Here is a 24,937-nt window from a genome sequence, read left to right as displayed (position 1 = left end):
TGCTACACTAAAACTTTGTTCAAGGGCCCTGTGTGGTGAAATAGAATGAGTGTTCTTTTGGCTTCGGAGGATTCTCATATAAATTCTGATAGGAGTGAGTCTAGTGTCTGGGGAGGCGTGGCCCCAGGTTCTCAGGGATCTGTGGCTTGTCCCCAGTTTAGTTGGTTAGATGATGTCTCTGGGCCATGGCTTCCTCATCTGTAAATAACAGGTTAAGCCACATGGCCCTGAGATTCCTTCCAATGCTGGTGGCTCAGTTTGCGTTCCCTCTTATAGCTGCTTTGTCAGCTTGGAGTGGATTTGTCATCCAGTAGGACTGAGGGGAGGCCTCCATTATGGACCCTCACCGCTTATGCTGTCTGGAAGTTCTCTGCTCCCACTGCTCATTTGTCAGCTTGTCCGTCCCTCCCACCCACTCACACACCCTGGCACTGCATTCTGTTTTAGAAATAAGTACTGAGATTTGTTTTCCAGCTCCATCCCCTAGCCCTGACTTTATTTAAGGTCATCCATAGGATTTCTTAATACGTTTGAACTTAGAATGTTCTGGCTTTCTTTAAAAGATGACAGACCCTGTTCCTGGGTCTGTCATTTTACTAGTTAGTCCCACATTCACTAAGTTGGTTATTAATGACTTGGTTCTGTCAACTTTACATTGAGAGGATATAAGTCTCAAAATTTTTGTATGGACTCCCATCTCCCTTTCCATAACAGGCACCCACCAAAGAAGGCAAATTTTACCTAATTCACTGCTCTTTGTTTTCGAGGATGATTTCATGATCGACTAGAAAACCAAATGGAGCAATTGGACTTTGACTTGTTGTATTCTAAGGTTCTAGTTCGGGCCAACCTCAGTTTGAAGGATGTTAAGGTGACTTGCAGGTTTACAGAGATCTTTGAGAGATTTCTGTTTCAGTTCACAGAATCCCAGCATGCCCTGGGATACCCACCCAGTAAGTATAGACTTTACACCAAACCAACCTGTTCCCGCTGAGTCGATCCCAACTCATAGCGACCCCATAGGGCAGAGTAGAACTGCCCCATAGAGTTTCCAGGGGTGTAGTCTTTACGAAGTAGACCGCCACATCTTTCTCCCACAGAGCAGCGGGTGGGTTTGAACTGCTGACTTTGGTTAGCAGCCAAGTGTTTAACCACGGCACCACCAGGTGTCCTGTATGGACTTTAATCCAAAAAAAAACCAAACCTGCTGCCATGGAGTTGATTCTGACTCATAGCGACCCTACAGGGCAGAGTAGAACTGCCCCATAGTGTTTCCAGGGAGTGGCTGGTGGATTCGAACTGCCAGCCTTTTGGTTAACAGCCATAACTCTTAACCACTGCACCACCAGCGCTCTGTATGGACCTTAGGGCCCTTTAAAAGCAATGCTGAGTTCTTGGAGAGGTCTAGCATGGTACCAAACTCTGGCTTGGTGCTCCCCAGAGCCAAATGGAGGCCATTTTCCTGTGAGATGGCTTTGGCTTCTGCGATGCTTCTTGAAGTCCTACTTCAAGGCTTCTGAACATGGTTTCTTATGAATAATTAAATTGATTATAATCATTTTGAATGTTAACCCCAGCAGGCTTCTTACAAGTCTCTGACTCAATTGTTTTCCTGTCCGGGGGTATTGATTGTAAGACTATCTTGAGCTTATAATGTGTTCTCATGGATGTGGTGCAATATCTGATAGCTCAGTGAAAATGACTCCTTTTTTTTTTTTGCCTTTGTTCTTCATCTGTCTGTATGCTTGGTGTACAAGTTGAAACAAGATCATCGCTCAGTAGCTGTGTGTGCAAATCAAGCCAATACAAGGAAAATGAAATTAGTGCTTGGTTTTAGTTTAGGTCTTCGAGTTTACCAGGCACTTGTATTGATAATACATAAAACAGAACAAGAGTTCAGCTCAAAATCCTTCAACAGAAATGGGCTCCACGAGGATGGCTCCATAGAATAACAAGAGTAAAGGGCGGGGCAGGAAGGTAGTTTTTATAGTGGTTGTTTGTACTTGTAAAGACTTGTAAAGTTGAAGGAAGTCATTTCCTCTATTTTTCTCATGTGAAACAGTGTTTAGTAAGTATCCCATTGGTTGGTACATGGCAGTTCTTCGCCTTGAACTTTATCGTTCTGTCTTTGACAGAATTATAAAAATCCTTATGCTAATTCATATACAGGGACTACATAGTTCATTCCATAAGTCAATATGAATAAGGACTTAGAAACTATACCTGACAGTGGGACACTGCTTTGTCTCCTAACATCAGCTGAGTTTAAATGTTATAATGCAGCTCATAATCCAGAGACTGAAGTGAGAATATCTCTGGAATGAGAAAACCACAGAGTTGTCGTAGTCTGCGAATGTGCCTGTGTGTGATTTAAAAAAAAAAAAAAAAAAGAGTTATTAAGAGGAAAAAATTATCTTCAGGCCATAAATGACTTGTGGTTCCTGTTTTTTGCCGTGGCGTTGGAGGTTTTTCTGAGCATCAGGTTTTAAGGAGTTCACCTCTTCCCCCTCTGAATGTTATCAGTCTTCCTTCCGTATTATGCCATCTGTGTTCCATTAATATAATGCCTAGTAGGATCCCTGGTGGCATACTGGTTAAGAACTCAGCTGCTAACCAAAAGGTCAGCAGTTCAAATCTACCAGCTGCTCCTTGGAAACCGTATGGGGCAGTTTCTACTCTGTCCTGTGGAGTTGCTACAAGTTGGAATCGAGTTGATGGCAACGGTTTTTTGTTGTTGTTGTTGTTTTTTTTTTAGGAGCACTTTCATCTAGACTCATGACTTTATGCTTGGACTTTACTAGATCTCCCTGACTTCACAGTCTTTCTGCATCAGGGGCCATCGAGAGGCCTGGCCAGACTGGTATTGGGACAGTTAGTCTAGAGCAGTGGGATGGAAAATCCAGCACTAGGACGAGCTGGCTGGGAACTGAGGGTGATGTGCCTAGAGGAAGGTTGGGCTTGATACCTTCCAAGTTAAGCAGCTTTCATAGCGTGAAAGGGACACATGGGAAGCCATTTTCACAGAGGTGAGTCCTGCAGCTGCACATAGGTTAGGATGATCCAGAAAGACTCTGAAGTCAGGGAGACCCAGGAAAGGCTGGAGATTACTTTAGTCCCAGTGTGAGGTCATGAAGTCTGGACACATGTGCTCCTGCCAGGAGCAGGAAGAGGTGAGTTTGAAGATATTCTACAAAAGGAAATATCAGCACTTGGTTACAGATTGTCTTCTCCCCAGAGAGTACCACTTACTGTAAAGTAATTAATATTCATAATAACCCCAAGGCATTTTAAGACCCTGAAAGCTTTCTGAATGATAAAGTTTAAATAGTACTTGCCATAATGGTCATGGGCTCCAAGTTTTGTCTTTTTAATGGAAGATTTTCAGGAACTATGGCAGAGTGACATCAGGCATTAATCCCAGACTGACAGTACCCAACTCAGTTTAGACACAACAGAAACCAGCAAACTACAGAAGTAACTAGAAAGCAAGCTGCAAAATGAACCTTAAAATTCATCAATAAAATGAAGGAACCCCAAAATCAAAACCATTATCCTAAAATTAGAGGAAGACCAAATGAACAAGAAGTGAGAGAAAACATCTGGGAGAGAATGAATAGAAAATATCAAAGAAACGGTATAATACATGATTTGTATCTCAATAAAGATGTTGAGATACAGTACAGGAAACGATAATAAAAGATTATGGAAATTGATAAATGTGGCTGAGAAACTGCTGTTGCTGCCTTCACTGGATGCATCATGTAGGGGTGAGGAAGTAGCGTGAAGAAGACTCGTTCACGCTGTTCATGTGCACACCCATGTTTCGTGTAGTTTCTTCATGCAGGAGCAGCTGAGTGTCTTTTTTTTTGTTTGTTTGGTTTGGTTTTTGAATTTTCCTTAGATCTCTAGTGCTGGATTTTACCTGTAGTGATTACTCAGTCTGAGCCAGCTGACATTTGTCCTTCATCCCACAGGCCTGATTTGGGCATTTCTCATGATCGTTTGACTATTTTGGACACGGATCGGAGGAACTTTAAACTGCTTTTTTCCTTGTCCCTTCCTCCCTTTCCCATACTGCCTTGTACTTTAGATTCAGCTGAGGAAACTCAATAAAACCTAACCTATTGGAGCATGGGGGTAGAAAGGAAGGGCAAAGCATTCCAGAAAGACGACTACTGCCTTTTGGCTGTCATCCTTTGAGCTTCAGAGCTGTAAGGGAGTGTTGCTGGTATGAATGTCCTGTTAACAAGTATCCTGTGACTTTGATGCCATCAACCTGGCAATCTAAAGAAAATAAGCACACCAACCCAGCAAGAATGGAAAAGGCCCTTTCAAGCAAATAGGACATTCCTTGCCCAGCACTCCATCCGTGGGAGGCTAGGTGGGGTAGGAGTGGGGAGGAGAGTGGTGTTTGCTGGTGTCCTCTGAATGTCTCTGTGAGACCTGGATTCTCCAGTCAGCCTCTGAAGCCAATGGGTTTGATTAAGGAAGGGCTGGCTCCACAGAAAGCTCTTTGTTTTGTCAGTGTAGCGCAAAACAGATGATTTTTTAAAAACCCTGCATCAGTATTTACTTTGTCTTACAGTGGTTTGAGTCCAGCCAATGACACCGGAGCCAAAAAGAAGAAAAAGAAACAAAAAAAGAAGAAAGAAAAAGGCAGTGAGACCGATTCAGCCCAGGATCAGCCTGTGAAGGTAACAAGGAGGCTCTGTTTTCTTGTGACTGAGGGTCAGTTTCTCAGCTGAGAGAGTTTTGAGATTGTTGTATAGGAACAATTTAGACTGATGCTCTCCACTGGTATTACTTCAAGATGGAAGAATGGGATCCCTCTGCTGTCCTATACCTAGGTGATAAAACTGCTATCAGTACCTTAAAAGACACAGCAGGTTAGACACTGACTCCCAAGCAAGGAGCCCCATCAGAATTTACAGGTACGTCATTGCATGTGGTGCTGTGCTAGGTGCCATAGAGTGATAATTACGTAGTAACAGCCCCTGTTGCCTAGAGCAGTGGTTCTCAACCTTTTCTGTCTTAAGCCCCTAACCTGTTCTTTTTGAGGTTGACCTTTATGTATTTGCAAGCATTCTCTTAATGCCAAAGTCATTGTAGTGAAAACCATGAGTCCCACAAAGTCTGTTTGTGAGTTCCACTAGTTGAGAACCACTGGCCTAGAGTTTATAACCTAGGACTGACTGCCTGACATGGAACCCGGAGGTACGGATAAGGATTGTTTGTTTCTTAAATAAAACATCTGTTTTAAAGCCTTTTCATTCAGGTAAGTGTTGCTCTTCAAAGTAAGCCCCTAGGGAAACTCAAAACATATCCATAACTCTCCTTTTAGAATTGCCTCAGACAGAATTTATGAGCCTTACAAGCTTATGAGCCACACTTTGCTTTATGCCTCAAATGTTATGCTCCAATTTGAATCTCCTACCTTACTTATAAATAGTCCAAGAAGCTGGACTATATGAAGAAGAACGGGGCATCAGGATTGAAGGAAGATTCATTAATAACCTGCGACATGCAGATGACACAGCCTTGCTTACTGAAAGTGAAGAGGACTTGAAGCACTTACTGATGAAGATCAAAGACCACAGCCTTCAGTACGGATTACACCTCAACATAAGGAAAACGAAAATCCTCACAACTGGACCAATAAGCAACGTCATGATAAACGGAGAAAAGATTGAGGTTGTCAAGGATTTCATTTTACTTGGATCCACAGTCAACACCTATGGAAGCAGCAGTCAAGAAATCAGACGACACATTGCATTGGGCAAATCTGCTGCAAAAGACCTTTAAAGTGTTGAAAAGCAAAGATGTCACTTTAAGGACTAAGGTGCACGTGACCCAAGCCATGGTGTTTTTAATCGCGTCATGTGCATGTTAAAGCTGGACGATGACTAAGGAAGACCGAAGAAGAATTGATGCTTTTGAATTATGGTGTTGGCAAAGAATATTGAATATACTGTGGACTGCCTGAAGAATGAACAAATCTATCTTAGAAGAAGTACAGCCAGAATGCTCATTAGAAGCAAGGATGGTGAGACTTAGTCTCACATACTTTGAACATGTTACCAGGAGGGACCAGTTTCTGGAGAAGGACATCATGCTTGGTAAAGTAGAAGGTCAGTGAAAAAGAGGAAGACCCTCAGTGAGATGGATTGACACAGTGGCTGCAACAGTGGGCTCAAATATTACAAGGAATGTGAGGATGGCTCAGGACTGGGCAGTGTTTCATTCTGCTGTATATAGGTTCACTATGAGTTGGAATCGACTTGACAACGCCTAACAACAACCTTACTCAGATGTGTCTCCAAGTAATTTTTTACTATTTCCAATGTCAAACCCACTATGAAGAAAATAACTGCTATTATTGACCATTATAAGGAGACTTGGTGGTGCAGTGGTTAAGCACTTGGAACTCCGCAGGAGAAGGACTTGGTGATCTGCTTCTGTGAAGATTACAGCCTAGGAAACCCTATGGGGCAGTTTTACTCTGTCGCATAGGGTCTCTGTGAATCAGAATTGATTCCATGGCACACAACAACAACTGACCATCACATTGGCAGGCACTTCACTTTAAATTAGCTCCAAACCTTCACCGTCCCTGCAGAGTAAGTGGGGTCTTCTCATTTCAAAGACAGGTTTAAGTGACTTACCCAAAGTCTGTCTGTCATGAACTCTAGCCCAAGCCCATGCTGTGGCTTTAGGATTGTTAGTTTATTTGTTTAGGGGTAGGTGTTCAGATGCCTCCAGTGGGATTAGAACTCCAACCTGGTATTAAAACAGTTTGTGGGAAATTAGGAATTTTTAACAAAACACCGTTTACATAGCCTTTCTGTTTTCCTCTCTGTGAGAGTCATACATTTCATTGTATAGATTTTAGGAAAAAACATCTAAGAGGAAGAAAATTAAAATCACTTCTAGTCCTACTTCCTAGAAATAAGCAGTGTAAACATTTTAGTTGATAGTCTCCCTTTTCTTCATAATTTAAATTTAAAAAAGTAAAAGAGAAGAAAATTTGGATATTTTATCATGTTGAGCCTGACATAAGACCCAGAAGCAATAAAAGAAAAAACTGACCAATTTAAAACTTACTCTGGCAATAAGTACTGTAAAAGTCAAAAGACAGCAGACTGTGGAAGATATCTGCAGTGTGTGTATCAGTCAGTTAAAAATAATAAAATGAGTAGGTTGTTCACAAAGGAAAAAATACAGATGTTCGATCAGTGTATGAAAAGATGGTTAAACTCACAATGAAAGAAATGCACATAGAAACTGTTTTTTTCTCCTGAATTGGCAGAGGTTCAAGCTTGGTAGTATCCAATGATAAAGGTGTGGAGAAACAGATACTCTCCAACTCTGTTCATTGATTGATTAACATTCTCTATTTAGAAAGCAAGTTGACAGTATCTATTATAATTTCAAATGTGCACACCCTTTGACACAGCAAGCCTCTTTCTTAGACTTTATCGTATAGAAATAGATGTACAAGAAGGTTAATTACAGCATTGCTTGTAAAACTAAAGACCACCACCACCAAAATGCCCATGAGAAGGGGGATGGCTAAATATGTTGTGGTCCATGCACACGGTGGACTTGGTTGTTAGAGATGAGCCAGTCTGTGCGTCCTCAAATGGAAAAGTCTCTAAGATATGGTGTTTGAAGAAGAGATGTGTGTAGAATAATATCATACAATCCAATTTTAGCTTTTGAAAAGTGTGTGTGTGTTTGGAACTTGTGTGCAAAAAAGTCTGAAAGTATGTATGCCTCTGTCCACCCTACCTCCTGGATTAAGATGGCAAGGATTATATTGGAGGGATAAGATTATTGGTTTTTTACTTTCTGTATGTATTACACATTTCTGCATTGTTTGAAATTTTATACTGAGCATGTATTACTTTTGCTATCAAACAAAAAGACTAAGAAGGAGAGGAACCCTATAAGAAATACTCACCCATCAGATAGCTCATCATCAACCCCTCTTTCTCTAGTTGTCATACAGTATATGACCTCTGGGATTAGGACAGAGGAGCCACACCCCACTCCCACCCTTAACTCTTGAGCTTGTAATTAATCAAAAGTACTTATTAACATAATGGGCCTTTTCTCTTCCCAACTTTGTCTTGCCCAGATGAACTCTTTGCCAGCAGAGAGGATCCAGGAAATACAGAAGGCTATTGAACTGTTCTCAGTGGGCCAGGGGCCTGCCAAAACCATGGAGGAGGCTAGCAAGCGAAGCTACCAGTTCTGGGATACACAGCCCGTCCCCAAACTGGGTATGTATATTCTTTCTTCCCCAGGCGTGGGAGAGAGATGTGCCTCAGTGGTACCTGCACGAGAGTTCCACGCTGAATCTGAGGAAGAGCAGTAGAGTTCCAGAGTTCTGGGTGGTTATTATTAGAGGGTAGTCTTTAACATGCAGTAGAGAAAAGACTGTTATTCAGGGACTTTATTATTTTACAGTAGCACACATTGAAGATAATGATTATTTTAGTGTGTCATCATCCAGTATAAATTGACAAAGAAAAACTGTATTGGCACATGATGAGCAAGGATGTCTGCCCATGGGTCTTTCTTCCACAAAGATTTTATACAGAGAAACTGTCTTGTTTATCTGGGCAAATGTTTAAGCCTGGGATGGCCAGAGTCCCTAGCCTCTTCCCCTTGTCTCTAAGTCAGTGCATGCTTACTGAATGCACGGTAATTTGAAACTTTGCTTAGCAGCAGTGGTTCAGCACCTGAAATACCGCATGTGCTTTGGCTGGCACCCCAGAGTAGGCCCTGGAGAAGCCCACGGTGCTGGGCACTGGGAAGGACTGCAGGAGCTCGAGCCGTGTCTCAGCCTTGTTGCCACCCCAGACTGGGAGTCTGTTCAAAGTGGCTGCTGCTTTCTCAGAGTTCCCTGTAACTCTGCTTTGTCAGCTCTGTCGTATATTACACAGTCTTCGGATAACCTATGAGAGCTGGTTTAACAAAAGATAGATCCTTACCATTTGAATAATGTATAAAAAAGTTCACTGGTAATGTCACTTGACAAGCCTTTACTGAATGCTCCTTGTAAAATGCAAATCTAAACACCTTGTCTCCACCATCCTCCACCCCCCATTCCCACTTAAAAACCCATTAAGGACATCCTACAGTCCTGAGGATAAAGCCTAGCTTCTTTGGAATGGCTCACAGGCTCTCCATGATTTACCCCAGCTGTCGTCTCCAGCTTTGTCTCCTAGTTTCAGTTCCTGTCCTTCGTCTGCAGGCCTTTGCATACGTACTTGCTTGTCTGTTTGGTGCCCATGATGGTGAGGACCTACGTCCATTTCCTTCACCAGCTCCCATCACAGAACTGGTGTGTTCCAGGATTGAGTAAACATTCGGTGAAGTAAATTGTCCCAGATCGTGAATGGAAATACCTGCTGTGTGCAGGGCCTTGTTACCAGCCCAGATGAAAAGCTCTGGCCTTGTAATATAGTAGGGAAGACTACAGTATCTTGGCCATGGAAATCAGGACAGAAAAAACAACAATAAAAAGGTTATGAAATTAAGTGCATTTTGGAAAGGGTATAAATTCAGTCAGAGATGGGAAAATGTCTGGCCACCCAGACAAGACTACAGAGTGGAAATGTAGTGCCTCACTAGACTCCAGGGTCTAGCCCTCAGCTTAGTAGGCTCCAATTTGATTTTGTTCATGTACATGATAGAATTGGAAGTGGGTTGACTTACATTAAATGAATTCACAAGGACTACTTTGTAAATAAATCAAAAGGCCAGTTTCATAACTAGGGAAGAAAAATCTTAACTGCTCAAGCAACCAAACCTTTTAGGGAGCTAGAGTGTAAGTGGAAGGTTGCTAGTCGCTTTCTTGCTAGATGCCTGTCGTTGCCTGCGCTTTCCAGTTTGTGACTCTTAGCACATTGGTAATGACTTTTTATTGAACATCTTTTCCAGAAAATGGTACACTGTCTAAGGACAGCGACCTTGTCTTTCTCACTGCTTTGTCCTAGTGCAAGGCACGGGGTTTGGTGCATGGTTGATGTTCAGCGAATAGGTTGAATGAAAGTGAGTGGAATGGTCAGTGCTGATGGTGGTGTCCTCAGGTTGTAGCCTGCTGTAGCCGTTTCCACTACACCTGCCCCACGGATCAGTGACTGAGGGCCTCGAGCTGCCTCTTCATTCATACACTACAATGAAGTTTTGGGCCAGGACTCTGATAGTAAAAGCATGAATTGAGTACCTAGTATGTGCAGAGCTCTATGCTAGGGAGCAGTGTACTGACGGGGTGGGAACCTTTTGAAAACTCAGTTTTCAAAATGTACTAAATGCCTTCTTCCAAGTATGAACATGAAATGAGTTCTGAACTCTAGAAACTAATCTCAAGGGCCAAAATTTGGTGGTCAGTTTGTCTAGGTTTATCAGATGAGTCCTGTTGGGCACTAGATAGGAATCAGGCCGTGCCTTCCAAGCACTCCCATGCACTCCCCTGAGGAGGGGCTTGCTGTCTAGGCTGGGGGTATTGTGTGAGGGTCGCTTCCCGGCAGCACTGTGGAGACTCAGTGATTCAGCTCAAGGGCACTTGTAAGACTCTGTAAACACTGAGGGTCTGGGTTGGCAATGACAGTAACTGGCTCCCATTGCTGAAAGCCAAGTCTGGCATGGCTGAGATTGAGCCTGGCGCCTAGGTGCCATCATCTGTTTCAGGAATGGGCCCAGCACATTGTTGTAGCTGTTAACACAAAAGCAGCCTTGTTGCAACTTCTTATAAATTGTCCCAGATCGATGGGCCCAGGCCAGGGCCATGACAGCACTCTTTACACCAACCAGGAGGCACAAAGCCAGATTAGTGAAGATAAATGTTTCTCATTCAGTAACTGAAGGGACATTTGAAAGGTTTCCAAAAAAAAACAGCCACCGTGGATCCTAGTGATTGTTCTGAGGTTTTGCCATGGATTGGCCCTCAATACGAGGCCAAGGATAGCTGGAGGTATGGGCTACTGTTGCTGAGTACAGTATGTACTTCAGATGGGGGGCTCCTAGGAACAGGGGTAGCTGAGCCCCCTCCCTCCCCAAGAAGGCAGAGAGTGAGGCTCATGGCTGTGCCCTTCTTCCAGGAGAGGTGGTGAACACCCATGGCCCTGTGGAGCCTGACAAAGACAACATCCGCCAGGAGCCCTACACCCTGCCCCAGGGCTTCACCTGGGACGCCTTGGACCTGGGGGACCGTGGTGTGGTGAGTAGGCCCAGGCAGGCCACAGGTATGGGTTGGGTGCTGTTTTCACAGTAAGCCCTGCAGCTACACCTAGCCTTCCTCAAGGAACCTCTTGAGAGCTGAACCAAACAGATCTGAGCAGAGACCCCACACAGATTCTCCACATAAATAACACTTTGCTTTTCTGGCAGGTTGAGAGTTGACCTCTGTAGCTCCCCAAGATGGATATCCTTCTTTCATTCATTCTTTTTTTGGTTTGTTTTCATTCACTCATTCCCTTATCTTATTTCTAGCCTGTACCCTAACTGATAAGTTGGGGCTGCTCATTGAAGGCCTCTCCTCACCTTCCCACCTCAGCTGCCCAGAGCCTCTTCTCTTTGTTTTATTTCCTCTGTAAGGAACGTTGAAAACACGAACAGAATTTTTTAATTCCAGACTTTGGCCCACAGGTGGAGACAGCTGGGAAAGGAGAAAAAGGTCAAAAGCTTTTGTTGGGCCAGAAAATAAAAACCAGACATGGTAGGAAATGGCAGTGACTCTGCTTGGAGTGATTCCTTGACTAACCCCAAGGGTCAGTTCTCCAAAGAACTGCACAGTAGAAACCAGTAGCTCTCCATTGCTGATAGGTCAAAAGTGATAGAATGGTTGGTTAGTTGGATAACATTCTTGGTCTGCCACTTTATGTACCTTAAGTCAGCCACTCTACCCATAGTGGCTCAAATTCCTATCACAACTAGGGTGCTTGTTCCGAGAAGACCTGTCGTACCCGGGGTGAGAAGGATTCATGACATTAGACCAAGCATTTTGGTGGTTTGCCTCCTCCTGAAAGGCTTGGTGCCCCCGAGTCCTGGAGTTGGTCCCCCACCTGGCAGAATACCTCTAAGCAAACGCCTTATTTCTCTACAGCTGAAAGAACTGTACACCCTCCTGAATGAGAATTATGTGGAAGATGATGACAACATGTTCCGATTTGATTATTCCCCAGAATTTCTTTTGTGGTGAGTCGTAGGGTTTTCTTATGGTTCTTGAGTATAAGGCAGAGAGCAGGACAACCGCAGGGTACCACAGTCACCATGCCTGCCAAGAGCCAGCCTTCGAATGGCAAATTAGTGTGTGATTGTTGAGTTCCCATTGCATCTGAAGGAGACTTGCTTCCAGGGGAGCTTAGAGATGAAACCTTGTTTAGACAGAATGGCTGGATGAGGGAGACCTTTGTAGAACTGGTACCTAGAAGAAAAGTCTCTATTGTACAGTGACTTTATGGAAGAAGGAAACGGGGATAAGACCTACTATGATTTAAAAGAAAAGCAGGGTTGTTTTCTATCCCATTCCTGAGCATGCTGTTGTATAAAAATGACCCTGCCTGGCTGAGCCATCTACGTGCCTGGGCCACAGTTACTATCCAGGAGGGTAGAGGCATGAAGGCTGAAGTGGTGAGGAACTGCCTGAAGGGGGCGAGGAAGGAAGAATGGGCAAGCAGAGGGAGGGGAGTGGTGATGCTGGGAGGGCAGATGGGAGGCCAGAGCTCCAGGGGCTCCATGATCCACTCCCAACCACAGACCCACTGTCCTTGAGCTGAGGAGTCTAGTCCTCTGGTAGCTTGGTTTGAGCTGTCAAAATGAGCATAAAGAAAATTAGATTGGGTTTGAAAGCATCAGTATACCAGCCTTGGATTGAGTGAGTGAGTAGGCCAGGCGGGCTGAGCAGAGAGAAAGGGCCAAGGCTTAGTTACGCTTGTGTCCTGGAGAGCTTGGTCCCAAAAAGAATTCAGCTCTCAACCCCTAGTGGGTGGCAGCTGTGGAGCCCAAACAGCTAGTCCAGCCTGCTGCAAACAGTACCACAACCCCAGCCCCTGTCTCCTTTCCAGGGCTCTCCGGCCGCCCGGCTGGCTTCCCCAGTGGCACTGCGGGGTTCGAGTGGTCTCAAGTCGGAAACTGGTTGGGTTCATCAGTGCCATCCCAGCAATCATCCATATCTATGACACGTAAGCACCAGTGCCCACCTCCAGCCTTCACATCACCACCATCCTGCTTGGTCTTAGAGGGAGAAGAAAAAAGATACACATATCCCTGTCTTTCCCCTTCTTCCCCCCACCAATGAAAGAACAAGGGAAGGTCCCACAAAGGCAGGAAGCCTGGGTCCTGAGAATAGGAATTCATGATCGGCACTACCTCTTTTGCTCTGAGTTGCTGATTCTCCTGTCTGTGACCTGGGCTGGAAGGTGCACTAACTAAACAGGCTCATTTTTGCACTCCTGCACCAGTCCCCTGCTGATGCTTTTGTGCAGTTTCAGAAATGGGCTGGAGCCGGTGTAACCCAGATTCACACAATCATTGGGGCTTTTATCTCTCCATTTTCCCTGGAAACGTCAGAACTATCTGCCACAGTCTTCTGGGCTTATAGGCCATGGATTCTTGTGGGAATCAAAACCTTGAAATCCTAGAATAGCCTTTGCTTACTCTGAGGGGTTACCTGTGCCACTTCCCTGCCTCTTAAAGATGGGACACCTCCAGCCCAGCTGTTGGGGATGAATCAGATAGATGCTGGTGGTGCCTTCAAATAAAGGAGCTTGCTTGAGTTGCACTTTCCTTTGGAATTGGGCTTGTGTGGAAGAGGAAGCGGGCTTCTTGCCTGTAGAGGCTGTTAGAGCGGCGAGAGTCCAAGATCTGATTGCCAGGGGCAGGTGGCAGCAGAATGCATACCTGTACTGAAGGCCTGGGCCCTCCAAGTGTAGCCCCAGACCCTGGAAATGATAACCTTCCCCTGTTAAAAGCCTAGTCACCTGGTCTTTTCTTCCTCCTTCAGAGAGAAGAAGATGGTGGAGATCAACTTCTTATGTGTCCACAAGAAGCTGCGCTCCAAGAGGGTGGCTCCAGTCCTGATCCGGGAGATAACTCGGCGGGTTCACCTGGAGGGCATTTTCCAAGCTGTTTACACTGCTGGGGTAGTACTACCAAAGCCTGTTGGCACCTGCAGGTAAAACTCTCTTTCTGCCATCTGCTGTAGTCCAGGGGCTTGTGTCATTGTGAGTCCCTGTGTCACCTCTCAGCTCAGTGCCTGCCCAGGAGCATCTCACTTATAAGTCTCTGGTGAAATGGGTGGTGGGAAGCCCACAGGAACCAGGTGGGGAGCATGGAGGGGTGGAGGGGGAGCATTGTGGGAACAGACAGCTGGAAAGTACATGCCCTGTCTAAAGGGGTCAGCCCTTCTCGGTTACTGACTACTGCCATTTGGAAGTAGAGGGTCGATCTGCTGGGGATTTTGTTTTTGAGGATGAGCCAGCTAATCTTGATTTTTATGAGAAATGTCCTCATTTTTTTTAATGGTTGGCTCAATTTTGTTTTGAATATTGTGTAGGCCAAAGAGAGCATGGTGTGAGGATTGCTCTTCCCAGTAACAAAATAGTGGCTTTTGAGGCTGAGGAAGAAAATAAGACTCTGCTTTCACTGGAGGGCAGGGTGGGGCGCCCCTGGCTCAAGTGGAGCCTGACGTGTTTCTCACGCCACCTGCTGGCCATCCTGAGATCTCCATGCTGTTATCTTAATGGGACTGGCCAGAATCCGGAGGACAGGACGCTTGTGTCCCCACAGGTATTGGCATCGGTCGCTAAACCCTCGGAAGCTGATTGAAGTGAAGTTCTCCCACCTGAGCAGAAATATGACCATGCAGCGTACCATGAAGCTCTACCGACTGCCAGAGGCCAGTGGTGCCTTGGGGCGATGCGGGGTGCGGGGAGAGGCTGTGGAGAGCCTGGCGATGGGCCGTGGCTGGGGGAGGTTCTCTTACCAGAAAAGTCAATCAACCCATAGTTTTCAGATTCCTGGACTTGCCATTTCTGTCCTTGCTGTTATCTATAGCAATTACCTATTACTGTCAAGGCGATTCTAACTCATAATGACCCTGTAGGACAGAGTAGAACTGCCCCATAGGGTTTCTAAGACTATAAATCTTTATAGAAGCAGACTGCCACATCTTTTTCCTGAGGAGTGGCTGATGGGTTCAAACTGCTGACCTTTCGGTTAGCAGCCAAGTGCTTAACCACTTCACCACCAGGGCTCCCCATCCATAGCAAAGGTTTTATTTTGACTTTCTCAGTTCTCCTGGCTCTGCGCCTGGGCCAGCTTCCCTGCCATCTGTTGATGAGCTCAGAGAAAACACCTATTCTTTCTAATTTTAGCCGAAGTGAAGCATAAATAGAAAGATGAATCCACTTACTGAACCTTCATGTACACAGCATCACATCCCAGAGCCCAGTGTAAGGGAGTTGTAGGGTGTCTGCTGCTCCCCTCAGCCTGGAAGACCATGTTTCCAATCCCAGTTCCCACACCCAGAGTTCACCACTGGAGGACTGGGCAGCCTCGGGGGAGTGGTTTTTCTGTGCTGGGTCTCAGTTTGCCTGGTTTCCCAAAGGAACAAATGCTCCTCATTCTCCAGTTATGCCTGGCTTTAGGATCTGATGGTAGGGGTTCTTAAAATCCCTTCTCTTTCTCAAAACTCTGCTAGTTAGTAGTCAGTCACCCCATGGTTAATGAGTGCCTGCTGGTCAGAAGGCCGCCCGCCTGGATTCATCAGCCATCAAACTGGATTAATCACCCTGGGATCGAGCTAATCTACCATGGGATTGGGGTCATTAGCATCCCATTTTGAGAGACTGCTGCAGTGCAGTTAGACACTGTGCCAAAAAACAGGTTTTAGAAGTCATGATGTGTGTCTTCTTGTTACCATGACAAATTTGCCTGCATTCTAGGCAGGCAGGCAGAGTGTTCCTAAAGTGGTGTAGCAGCCACTGATCTGGGTGAGAACCCTGGCATGGCTGCTTTTTCAGCCCAGGACATGAAGTGTTATTGTGGGAGCTGCTGTGTAGAAACAAGGTCAGTAAGTGCTCCCTAGAGAGGTCAAGGTTAGCAGGGAATTTCAGAGGCTACAGGCCCTGGAATTGAAGTTTTAAAAGCAGGCACTGGGAAGCAGTTGAACCAGGCAGTGACTGAGGGTATATAAACTGGTAACTCCACCCTGTTTTGAGGTTTGGCCCAACTGCACCTTTTTGTGTATCAGCCTCTCAAGAGGCTCTATCAGCCCCAGAATTTTCTCCACTGGAACACATGATCTCATTCCATTGGAGCATTTTTCCTACAGAAAGGCAGCTGTGCGATGGGACTCTGGTTTGAGATTAAAGCCGAGGAGTTCGCTGCTTTTCTTCTGAGTTTAACTTGCAGTATCCTCTGGGGCACTGCTGGTACAGTGGTGTCTTGAGTGAACGGACATTGTGAGCATCCAGGGCAGACTGTGGGCTGGCCCTGTCTGTGAGTGCTTTGAGCCTAGTAGGAGAGACACCAGTGTAGGAAGAGAGAGATCAGTTACAGTGCGGTGTGGCGAGGCTGGGGGCCTGGGATAGGAGCCAAGGGACGCGTGCAGAGGCCTGGGAGTAGCACTGTGCTGGGCACAGGAAGGTGGTGGGAAAGCCCCCAACACATCCATGGGTCAGGCAGGTTTCTTAATCATGGCACCATTGGCATTTTGGGCAGGTAATTCTTTGTTGTGGGGGGCTGCCCTGTGTATTGTAGAATGTTTAGCAGCATCCCTGGCTTCTACCCACTAGATGCCAGTAGCTCCTCCCCCCAGTTGTGATAGCCAGAAATGTCTCCAGACATTGTCAAGTGTCCCTTGGGGGGCAAAACTTCCCCCACGCCTGAGAGCGTCCAGGCTAGAGGAACGAAACACAGCCAGAACAGCCAACTGGTCCAGTGGGTGGAAGGCTTGTGACCTCGTTAGGGAGTTTGAAACGGGAGGGAAAGATGGGTTGTGTTTTCTTAGGAAAACAGCCTGGGGCCATGTGAATGAGACATCAGTCCAGCAGCCTCAGCCAGAGATGACAGCCTTCACTAGGGCGGGGAAGCTCCAAAAGCTGTTGAAGAGGCAGGACTGGTGCCTGAGTAGTTGTGGGCCTTGAGGGAGAGGGAGGTGTTGAGGACAGCCGAGGGCCCTGGATCTATCCAGCCAGGTTGGTGGTCTCCAGTTGTGCCTGGCTTCAGGAGCCTGTGGTAGGAATTCTTAAAATTCCTTCTCTCTCCTTGGAGTTCTTTCTGTCAGCAGTTAGTTGGCCCATAGTTACTGAGTGCCTGCTGGTCAGAAGGCTGCCCACCTGGATTCAAGGGAGTCAAGGCACTGACTTCACATTCAGCACATCTGAGGCGGTTTTTTTTCTCTTCCTTTCAGACTCCCAAGACAGCTGGGTTGCGACCAATGCAGAAGAAGGACATTCCAGTAGTGCACCAACTCTTCACCAGGTACTTGAAGCAGTTCCACCTCACACCAGTCATGAGCCAGGAGGAGGTAGAGCACTGGTTCTACCCCCAGGAGAATATCATCGACACTTTTGTGGTGGAGGTGAGTGGGGCCAGTGGGTATCCTGGGCCTCTGGCTCATTCGCAGAGAGGCATCCTCCTTGAGTGGCTGGGTTTCCAGGACTTGGTGTCTGAAGAATCGCTGACAGGAGCGTTGACACCCTAGACTTCCTTGCCCATCCATGTTTGGTCCTGCCTAAAGACAGTAAGAGTCATAGCTTGCATTTGTTGAAAATGATAGTCTCTGAACTGGCTTGAGCTCTTCTTTTCTCCCCCGCCCCCTGAGGGTGGTGACAGAGTAGAGAGAACTGAGCCCCTCTTAATAAGTCAAGTAAGCCTTTGCTTCCCTGCCTGTCCCAGCTGGATCTGGTGCTGACCAAACATCAGGGACACACTCTTGAAGAAGAGTAGTGGCAAGAAGAGGTCCCTGGCAATGCCCAGGCAGCCTCAGCCACAGTCCAGCCTGGATTTTCCTCCTGGCTCTGTCCTCAAATGCCCTTGGCCAACGCATTTTCTTCCTCACTGCAGATCTGGTTTCAGTGTCCACCCTGAGGGGGACATGAGTGGTAGGAAGCATTTTGTTCATACTGCAGTATCGCTGTGTGTGACATTGCCTCCTTTTATTGTCTTCCCTTCAGAACGCAAACGGTGAGGTGACGGACTTCCTGAGCTTTTACACCCTTCCCTCCACCATCATGAACCATCCAACCCACAAGAGTCTAAAAGCCGCTTATTCTTTCTACAACGTTCACACCCAGACCCCTCTTCTAGACCTCATGAGTGACGCCCTTGTTCTCGCCAAAACGGTGAGGAGCAAACTAGAGGATCTCTCCAGAGATCTTTGGGGCAGGACAGTGGAGGGCTGGTGAGCACGGCTCCCAGGAGGTAGCTGCCTGGAGGCCAGGAGGCTTCAACCCCTGCCCAACTCTCCTGCTCTGCTTAAGTAGAGTCTCAGCAGTTCTCAGCCAACAGCTCAAAAGTAGGAGGGAGCAAGGAGCATCCAGACAAAGCTCAGGCATTGAACTCTTCATTTATTTCAGTGAGTTTCCTTCTCACAGGCGGTGCTGCCAATAGCCTGAATAGCCAGGCCTGCCCTGGGCGTAAAGGGGTTCTCCTTATAACTTCCCCAGCATGGGGCTGGGGAGATTGGTCTTTGTCTTGGTGAGTCATTGGAGTATCTGACTGTAAAACATGAGGTGGAGGGGCCCAGGCTGCTGTTACCCTGGAGAGGTCATTGCTCAGTCCTTCCTATTGTGCTTCTGGGTGCCCTCTTGCAGCAAGCCCAGCACACTGCAGGTAGGCCAGAAGTGGACAATCCAGTCCTTGTCCCTCAGAGCTGATCCAGTTGGGGAGATTGAGGAAGTGCTTCACAGTGTCAAAGCAACAAGTTAGGAGTCATTAAATCCCATGATGCATACCAAAGGCCTAGGAGTTGGGGTCTCCGAGGAGTGAGGGAGCAATGCCAATGCCAAGTAGCTGATGAGAGCGAGCTTCTTAGGGTTTGGGGCTTGATCTCCATAGAGGACTGTGGAAGTCGCTGCATTGTGTCTCAGGGAGGCATAACAAGGAACAACAGGAGCAGTGGCCTGGACAAGACAAGTGTGTGCTCAGAGGGATGCTGAGGAGAGGCCGGGCTACAGGGGTGGTGCTCAGGGTGTCGTGAGAACGTGACCTGGAGAGCTGGGCTCTTGCAGGAGTTTGGCTTTGACAAGTAAGCAGTGGGAGCTTCTGAAGGAAGATTGCTGTCAAGGCTGCCTGTGTGTTGGTTTGGATGTGATTAAAGGGGGCAGGAAGGTAAGACAGCCTCCATCCATCCTAATGTGTTCTTGTTTTTCCCTGCCTCCGGGCAGAAAGGGTTTGACGTGTTCAATGCACTGGATCTCATGGAGAACAAAACCTTCCTGGAGAAGCTCAAGTTCGGCATAGGGGATGGCAACCTGCAGTATTATCTTTACAATTGGAAGTGCCCCAGCATGGGGGCAGAGAAGGTACGTGCCGCCTTCCTGCCATGGGCAGCCTTCCACTGAGGCTCCTGCACAGTTGGCCTGAGCCACCTGTCAGGGATTTGGTGTCTCCAGCAGCCAGTGCCCCAGGTGTGGGATACAGCGTCAGCTTGAACTCTGGTTAACTGGTGTTTGGGCCCTTGAAAGATTCTCTCCCCCGACAGTCAGGCCAGCAGGGTCATTTTCCCCTTTCAGCAGCGAGCCACCTCAGATGGCTGGAGACAGGCCATTTCAGACTGTCAGTGGGAACATTAGCCAGAAAGGGCAGAGCCTAAGGACCCAGTGGTGGGTCATTTCCTCTGCACAGTGTGAGACTTGCATAGCCCTTCTTCCTCCATCCCCAAGGGCAGCCCAGGGGCGTGGGTACAGGCAGCATTGAGGAAATACTGACAGGTCTGCTGAGGGAGGCCTTCTGACCAGTTTTCCTTCAGGATGCTGACAGTGGCTTTCCTGGAAGAATCTGATGTGTAAACCCTGGCGCAGAGGTTGGGTGAGACAGTCCCAGGCTCTGCTGGGAGTCTGCTCCCACCATACAGGTGGAGTCTGGCTCAGTCAGTCGAACTTCAGGATGGGATGGGGAAGTGTACGAGTCTTTGGACAACTGTCATCTCAACTCTGCCTCTCCCTGTTGGCTTTCCTAGGTTGGACTGGTGTTACAGTAACCAGTCGCCAGTGAAATTCTGGATAAAGCCACTGAGAATTCAAACCAGGAAATGGAACCCCACCACTTGTTGGTCTGATTTTCACAAACGTGAGAATCCCTGGCAAAGGGAACAGAACTGAACTGGCTTTACCAAACGCCATTGAATTTGACAATTGTATTGCGATGGCATAGGCTGCGTGATGTCACCTCTGGCCGTGTCTTTGGTCTCTGTTTTCCAATTAACCACATCTTCATGCAGCCGTGATCAAGGGAATGTAACTGCTGAAAACTAGCTTGTGATTGGCATATTATGGAATTAACGGGTGAATAATAAAAATATATATATTATATATATATAAATATTTTAAATATCATTCATGTTCCAAATGTACAAGGATATTTGGTCTCTAATGAAAAGCTGTATCCAGATCATTCCTCAAAATTAGAACCCAAGAACAGTGCCAGAAGGACACATATTGATACAGGAATTGTTTGCTTCTGGAAGCAGGCAGCGACTTCTCTTGGGGGAGCAGCAGAAAGAGGATCTGGGGAATCTTAGGCAGTTCCCCTTCTGAATTGGCTGGAATGATTGGCTTTGTGAAGGAAGGGGAAGGCACAGGGACTCTACCAGGCTTTGGGGAGGGCTCCGATCTCTCAGAACAGCAGGTCGACCTCCTGGATGGCTGACCCACAATCAGGGCGTTCCTGAAGGGTCCAAAGCTTTTTGCGTTTGAGACTGGGCAGCAGGGAAGATCAGTGGAAGCAGATTTCATACATCAAGTCCCTTCTGCCATCCCCTTGGCCTGCTCCCTGTGGGAAGTCATCCTACTGACCAATTTAAAAGGGCTTTTTAGCCAGCAGTTGCCAGCTTTATTGGGATGAGTCCCCTGTGAGATTTGGCTTTCCCACTGCCTGGGGTGACTGGCAGTTTGAAGGGGATCTTGGAGCTCCTTGTAGCATCTGGGACCTTGTGGAGACCATAGTAGTGCAAGCCCTGCTTGGTGAGCTCATCAGGAGAGCAGAGGCAGCACCCTGGTTGGATGGGTGGCTGGGCAGGCATGGCATGGGGCCTGTACCCGGCCTGGGCCTTCCAACTGTTGTCAGCTCATTAGCCACTGCTTGTGCTTTTTTCCAAGACAGACAGCCAGCAAGTGGTGGCAGGGAGTGGTGAGTAGAGGAAGATCTAGACTTGGCTGCAGAAATTATTTCACATCGCCACTGATGATGCTTTGTGGATGGTGGTGGTGGTGGTGGTTAGTGATGCTGCCAGTTTTCCAAAGCATAATTGAGCCTCTGGGCACATGGCTTGTCCACGTAGGCAGTTCTTGGTTGTGCTCCGCCAAGTGGCTTGGGGAGAACCAGGCTGTGCAGTTGTCAGCCACCCCCTTCCAGGCTTGCACGTAACTTTAGGAAGACGTAAGTGGACGGATAATGTGATGTGTGGGGTTTCCTTGCTGCTTTCATTCTCGGTTCTTTTAGGCGGAATGAAGCCTTAGCCAGGAGTTAGGCTCAGCCTGGTCCCACTAACTGAAGTCACTCTCTGCAGGAACAGGGGTTTGTTTTCAGGCTGTGGGTTTGGGCTGAGATGTGCCACAGGCTAATTCTGCAGAGTCCTCAAAGCTGGAGGGAATCGTGTGCTTGGGATGGGGGCTGCACCACCTACCGGAATGCTTCCTGCCCTCCGTAGACTGCACTGGAGCCATCGACTCCACGTACTGGATTTTCATTAGAGGTGTCAGGGGACCCCCCACTCCCTGTTGTTCATGGCTGACCTTTGACTCCAAGAACCCAGACCAAAGAAGCTGCTGTTCTTAGCAAGGTGTACACCGCATTCTGCAGACAAGAAGTTGGAGAGGCAAGGGCCTGCATCCACAGCCTGACTGACATCGGACATAGCCCCCCAAGTGCCAGAGCAGCTCACCTGTCCAGATCTGCAAGGATATCAAAGAACAGAGTACTCAACTCTTTCCTCCCTTGGGCGGGAGCTGGAACCTTGAAAGGCTTGCTGTCCTAGTCTTGGTCCACTCTGGGTCAGGTCGCAGCCCGAGCTGCTTCTGTGGGATTTGGGGTGTTCAGTAGCCTCTCTGGAGTGTGCTTTGCCTCGGTTGACCCAGGTCATGGAATGGAAATACCAAGACTCGGGTGGCTGCTTGGGAAGAAACAGATCTCCTGGTAGAGGCCCAGTGTCTCCTCCAAAACTATGTGGACTGCCCCTTGGACTCTGCCGGTGTCTCATGATGGGGACGCTGCCTGGCCCTCAGCAGCACTGCCCAGGTTTGCAGAAGTCAGCTCAGTGCCTGCTGTTGTCCAGACAACCCCTGGGTTCTTCACTCAGCCCCTTCCAGGACTTCGGGTCACAGTGCTCAGGGAGAACAATTGCTTGAGGTATAGGGTCTCAGCCAAGGAGCGTTGCAGTCGGGTGGTGCCATGGCTGACATGAACCAAACAAAGAAAGGACCCAGGGCCTCCAGGCTCATGACTCTGGGACCGGCGGCCTCAGGCAGCTACTGCTGGAGGGCCTTCCTGAACTTGGCGCTCATTCCCCACCACCCAATATTCCTGCTAGCAGTGGGCTTTTGGACTCTCACTGATGACAGTTACCTCCTGCCTTTGGATTGACTCTGCATTTGACCACTGTCCCCATGGCACACGCCCACCATCGTCTCTGTGAGGGAGAGTGCTGGGGAGAAATGAGCCTCTGCTCCAGATTGAGGGCGACACTGGCCTCGTTTCCCCCACCAAATGCCTGTTTCTGAAGACTTTGATGATGTTTGGAGGCTGGCCTACACCAAGCCACTTCAGCGCCCAGGTTTATGGAAAATTTCAGGCCTGGCCTGCTACTCCCTTCTAATTGCCCTAGCCCCTCTTACCTGCTGACTGGAGCCCAGAGGTGGTGTCCCTGTAGTCTTGAATTCTTTCCCAAAAGATGACCAGCATTTAACCAACCTAAGGGATGGCCCCAACAGCCTGGGACAGCTTCCCCGAGCTGTGGTCTAGGAGAGCAAGAGGGGCTGACCGTGAGGCTGGGGAAGAGGGGCAGGAGCGGTTTGCTGGTCACTGCCTCCCATTAGGGGCTGCCTTCCTGTGGCCTGGCCCACCTGGCCAGAGTGGGAAGAGACTCGAGACTTCAGTTTTACCCTCCTGCACAGTGAAGGCAGGTCTGCAAACAGACTGCCCCTGGGGACTGGTTCATTCAGGTCAATTCAAAATTGACTGGCAGGCAGGTGCCACATCTGGGAATGGGGAAGGGGGCCGCTTCACCTTTTTGTCTTGGCTTTTCTTTGGGCTGTGGGAGGGGCGTCCATTTCCAGGGTGGGGGAGGAAACACCAAATACATTGTTGTTCTGCTCGATACATCTCACTTGTTTCTAATAAAGGAAGCAGCTGAACAAACCCTTCCGCCCTCCTGGTCTTCCTCTGGTCAGCAGGTGGCAGTGGGACAGATGCATCCCAGGCTGGGGCCTGGCCTAGAGCACCTTCTCTTCCTGAGGGTGAGGAGGCCAGCAAGAAAGGCTCACTGTGCAGGGCAACTTTTGACAAGGGCGAGGCTGCCCTTTTTTCAGTGCAAACTTGGCTCTTTTTCCGGCAGAGAGAAGCTGGGGCTAACCAAGCTCATTCCATGTAAGAAGGAGCAGCCGGACTCTGAGCCAGCACCTGAGCCCCTTGGCAGAAGGGCCAGTATAGAGTGGGCTGAGAGCCCCTTGGGGTGGGAGGCCCCCCCAGGCTTCACTGGCCAGGAGTGGATGAAGCTCCCTTGGTCCTCTGATGGAGGGTGCTGGGCCAGCTGTGTCCAGGTGCCCCGCGCCCTTCCTGGGCCAGGGGCCAGGATTCTGATGAGCCTCAGAACTGCTTTTTTGTTGTTCTTTGGATGAAAGTTTACAGCTCAAGTTAATTTCTCATTAAAAAATGTATACAGATACTGTTTTATGACATTGGTTGCCATCCCCGTAATGTGACAGCGCACTCCCCCTTTCCACCCCGGGTTTCCTGTGTCCATTTGTCTAGTTCCTGTCCTTTCATGCTTTCTTGTCTTGCTTTTCGACAGGAGCTGCCCATTTGGTCTTGTATCTTTGAACTAAGAAGCACGTTCTTTACGTGTGTTATTTTTTTGTTTTATAGGCCTGTCTAATCTTTGAAAAGTGGGCTTCAGGAATGGTTTCACTTCTGGGTTAGCAGAGTGTCCGGGGGGGGGGGCGTTTCAGGTGTTACGAGTGCTTGTTAACGTTGCCATTGCTAGGCCCCACGCAGACCTCCTGAATCAGATCTCAGGGCAAGCCAAGTATCTACATGCACAGCTCACCTTCCCCCTGTTCTCCTCATTTCCGGTCCCCTACCTGTGGCCCCCTGTGCCTGGCGCCTCTGAGCCTCTTTCCAGGCATCTTGGGCACTGAGCTGCAGGACCTGCCTCGGGCGTTGTGTGAGGCTTTTCACGGACGATTCCCGACCCCTTAGCCCTCACACCTGTGCTGTCAGGCCTTGAGCAGGAGCTAGAACAACCAGCTTCAACCAGGTGGTTCTAGCTCCTGAAGGCTCATACCTTCATTCCTGCTGTTAGATTTGGGCTGGGAGAACACAGCCTTATGGGTGGTCTCCACCCAGGAACCTCCAGGGCTAAAAGCTGTGGTTTCTCCTTTGCCTCCACCTCTCATACTCAATTCCTTTCAACTTTCTAGCCTTAGACTCTTGCCCTTAGGAAGATCTGGGGAACTTATCCTAGTAATAAATAATAAATCCTTCCTTT

General features: G+C 47.9%; 1 protein-coding gene across 1 annotated transcript in view; it reads left to right on the top strand.

Moving 5' to 3' along the window:
• NMT1 (N-myristoyltransferase 1) overlaps nucleotides 1-23,589 on the top strand; it is a 30,816-nt gene extending 7,227 nt beyond the window's left edge. The window contains exons 2-12 of the mRNA XM_004374277.3: nucleotides 4,586-4,694; nucleotides 8,138-8,282; nucleotides 11,109-11,227; nucleotides 12,113-12,204; nucleotides 13,074-13,190; nucleotides 14,012-14,182; nucleotides 14,797-14,905; nucleotides 17,423-17,593; nucleotides 18,189-18,356; nucleotides 19,401-19,538; nucleotides 20,195-23,589. Of these exons, the coding sequence (XP_004374334.1) occupies nucleotides 4,586-4,694; nucleotides 8,138-8,282; nucleotides 11,109-11,227; nucleotides 12,113-12,204; nucleotides 13,074-13,190; nucleotides 14,012-14,182; nucleotides 14,797-14,905; nucleotides 17,423-17,593; nucleotides 18,189-18,356; nucleotides 19,401-19,538; nucleotides 20,195-20,215 (1,360 nt within the window). The 3' untranslated portion in view covers nucleotides 20,216-23,589. The remainder of the gene's footprint in view (nucleotides 1-4,585; nucleotides 4,695-8,137; nucleotides 8,283-11,108; nucleotides 11,228-12,112; nucleotides 12,205-13,073; nucleotides 13,191-14,011; nucleotides 14,183-14,796; nucleotides 14,906-17,422; nucleotides 17,594-18,188; nucleotides 18,357-19,400; nucleotides 19,539-20,194) is intronic.
• Nucleotides 23,590-24,937: the final 1,348 nt, after the last annotated feature.

The sequence above is a fragment of the Trichechus manatus genome, unplaced genomic scaffold (genome assembly GCF_000243295.1).
Source record: "Trichechus manatus latirostris isolate Lorelei unplaced genomic scaffold, TriManLat1.0 scaffold00028, whole genome shotgun sequence".
Classification (NCBI taxonomy): Eukaryota; Metazoa; Chordata; class Mammalia; order Sirenia; family Trichechidae; genus Trichechus; species Trichechus manatus.
The sequence above is the reverse complement of the archived record's forward strand: the minus strand, read 5'-3'. Positions and strand labels throughout refer to the sequence as shown.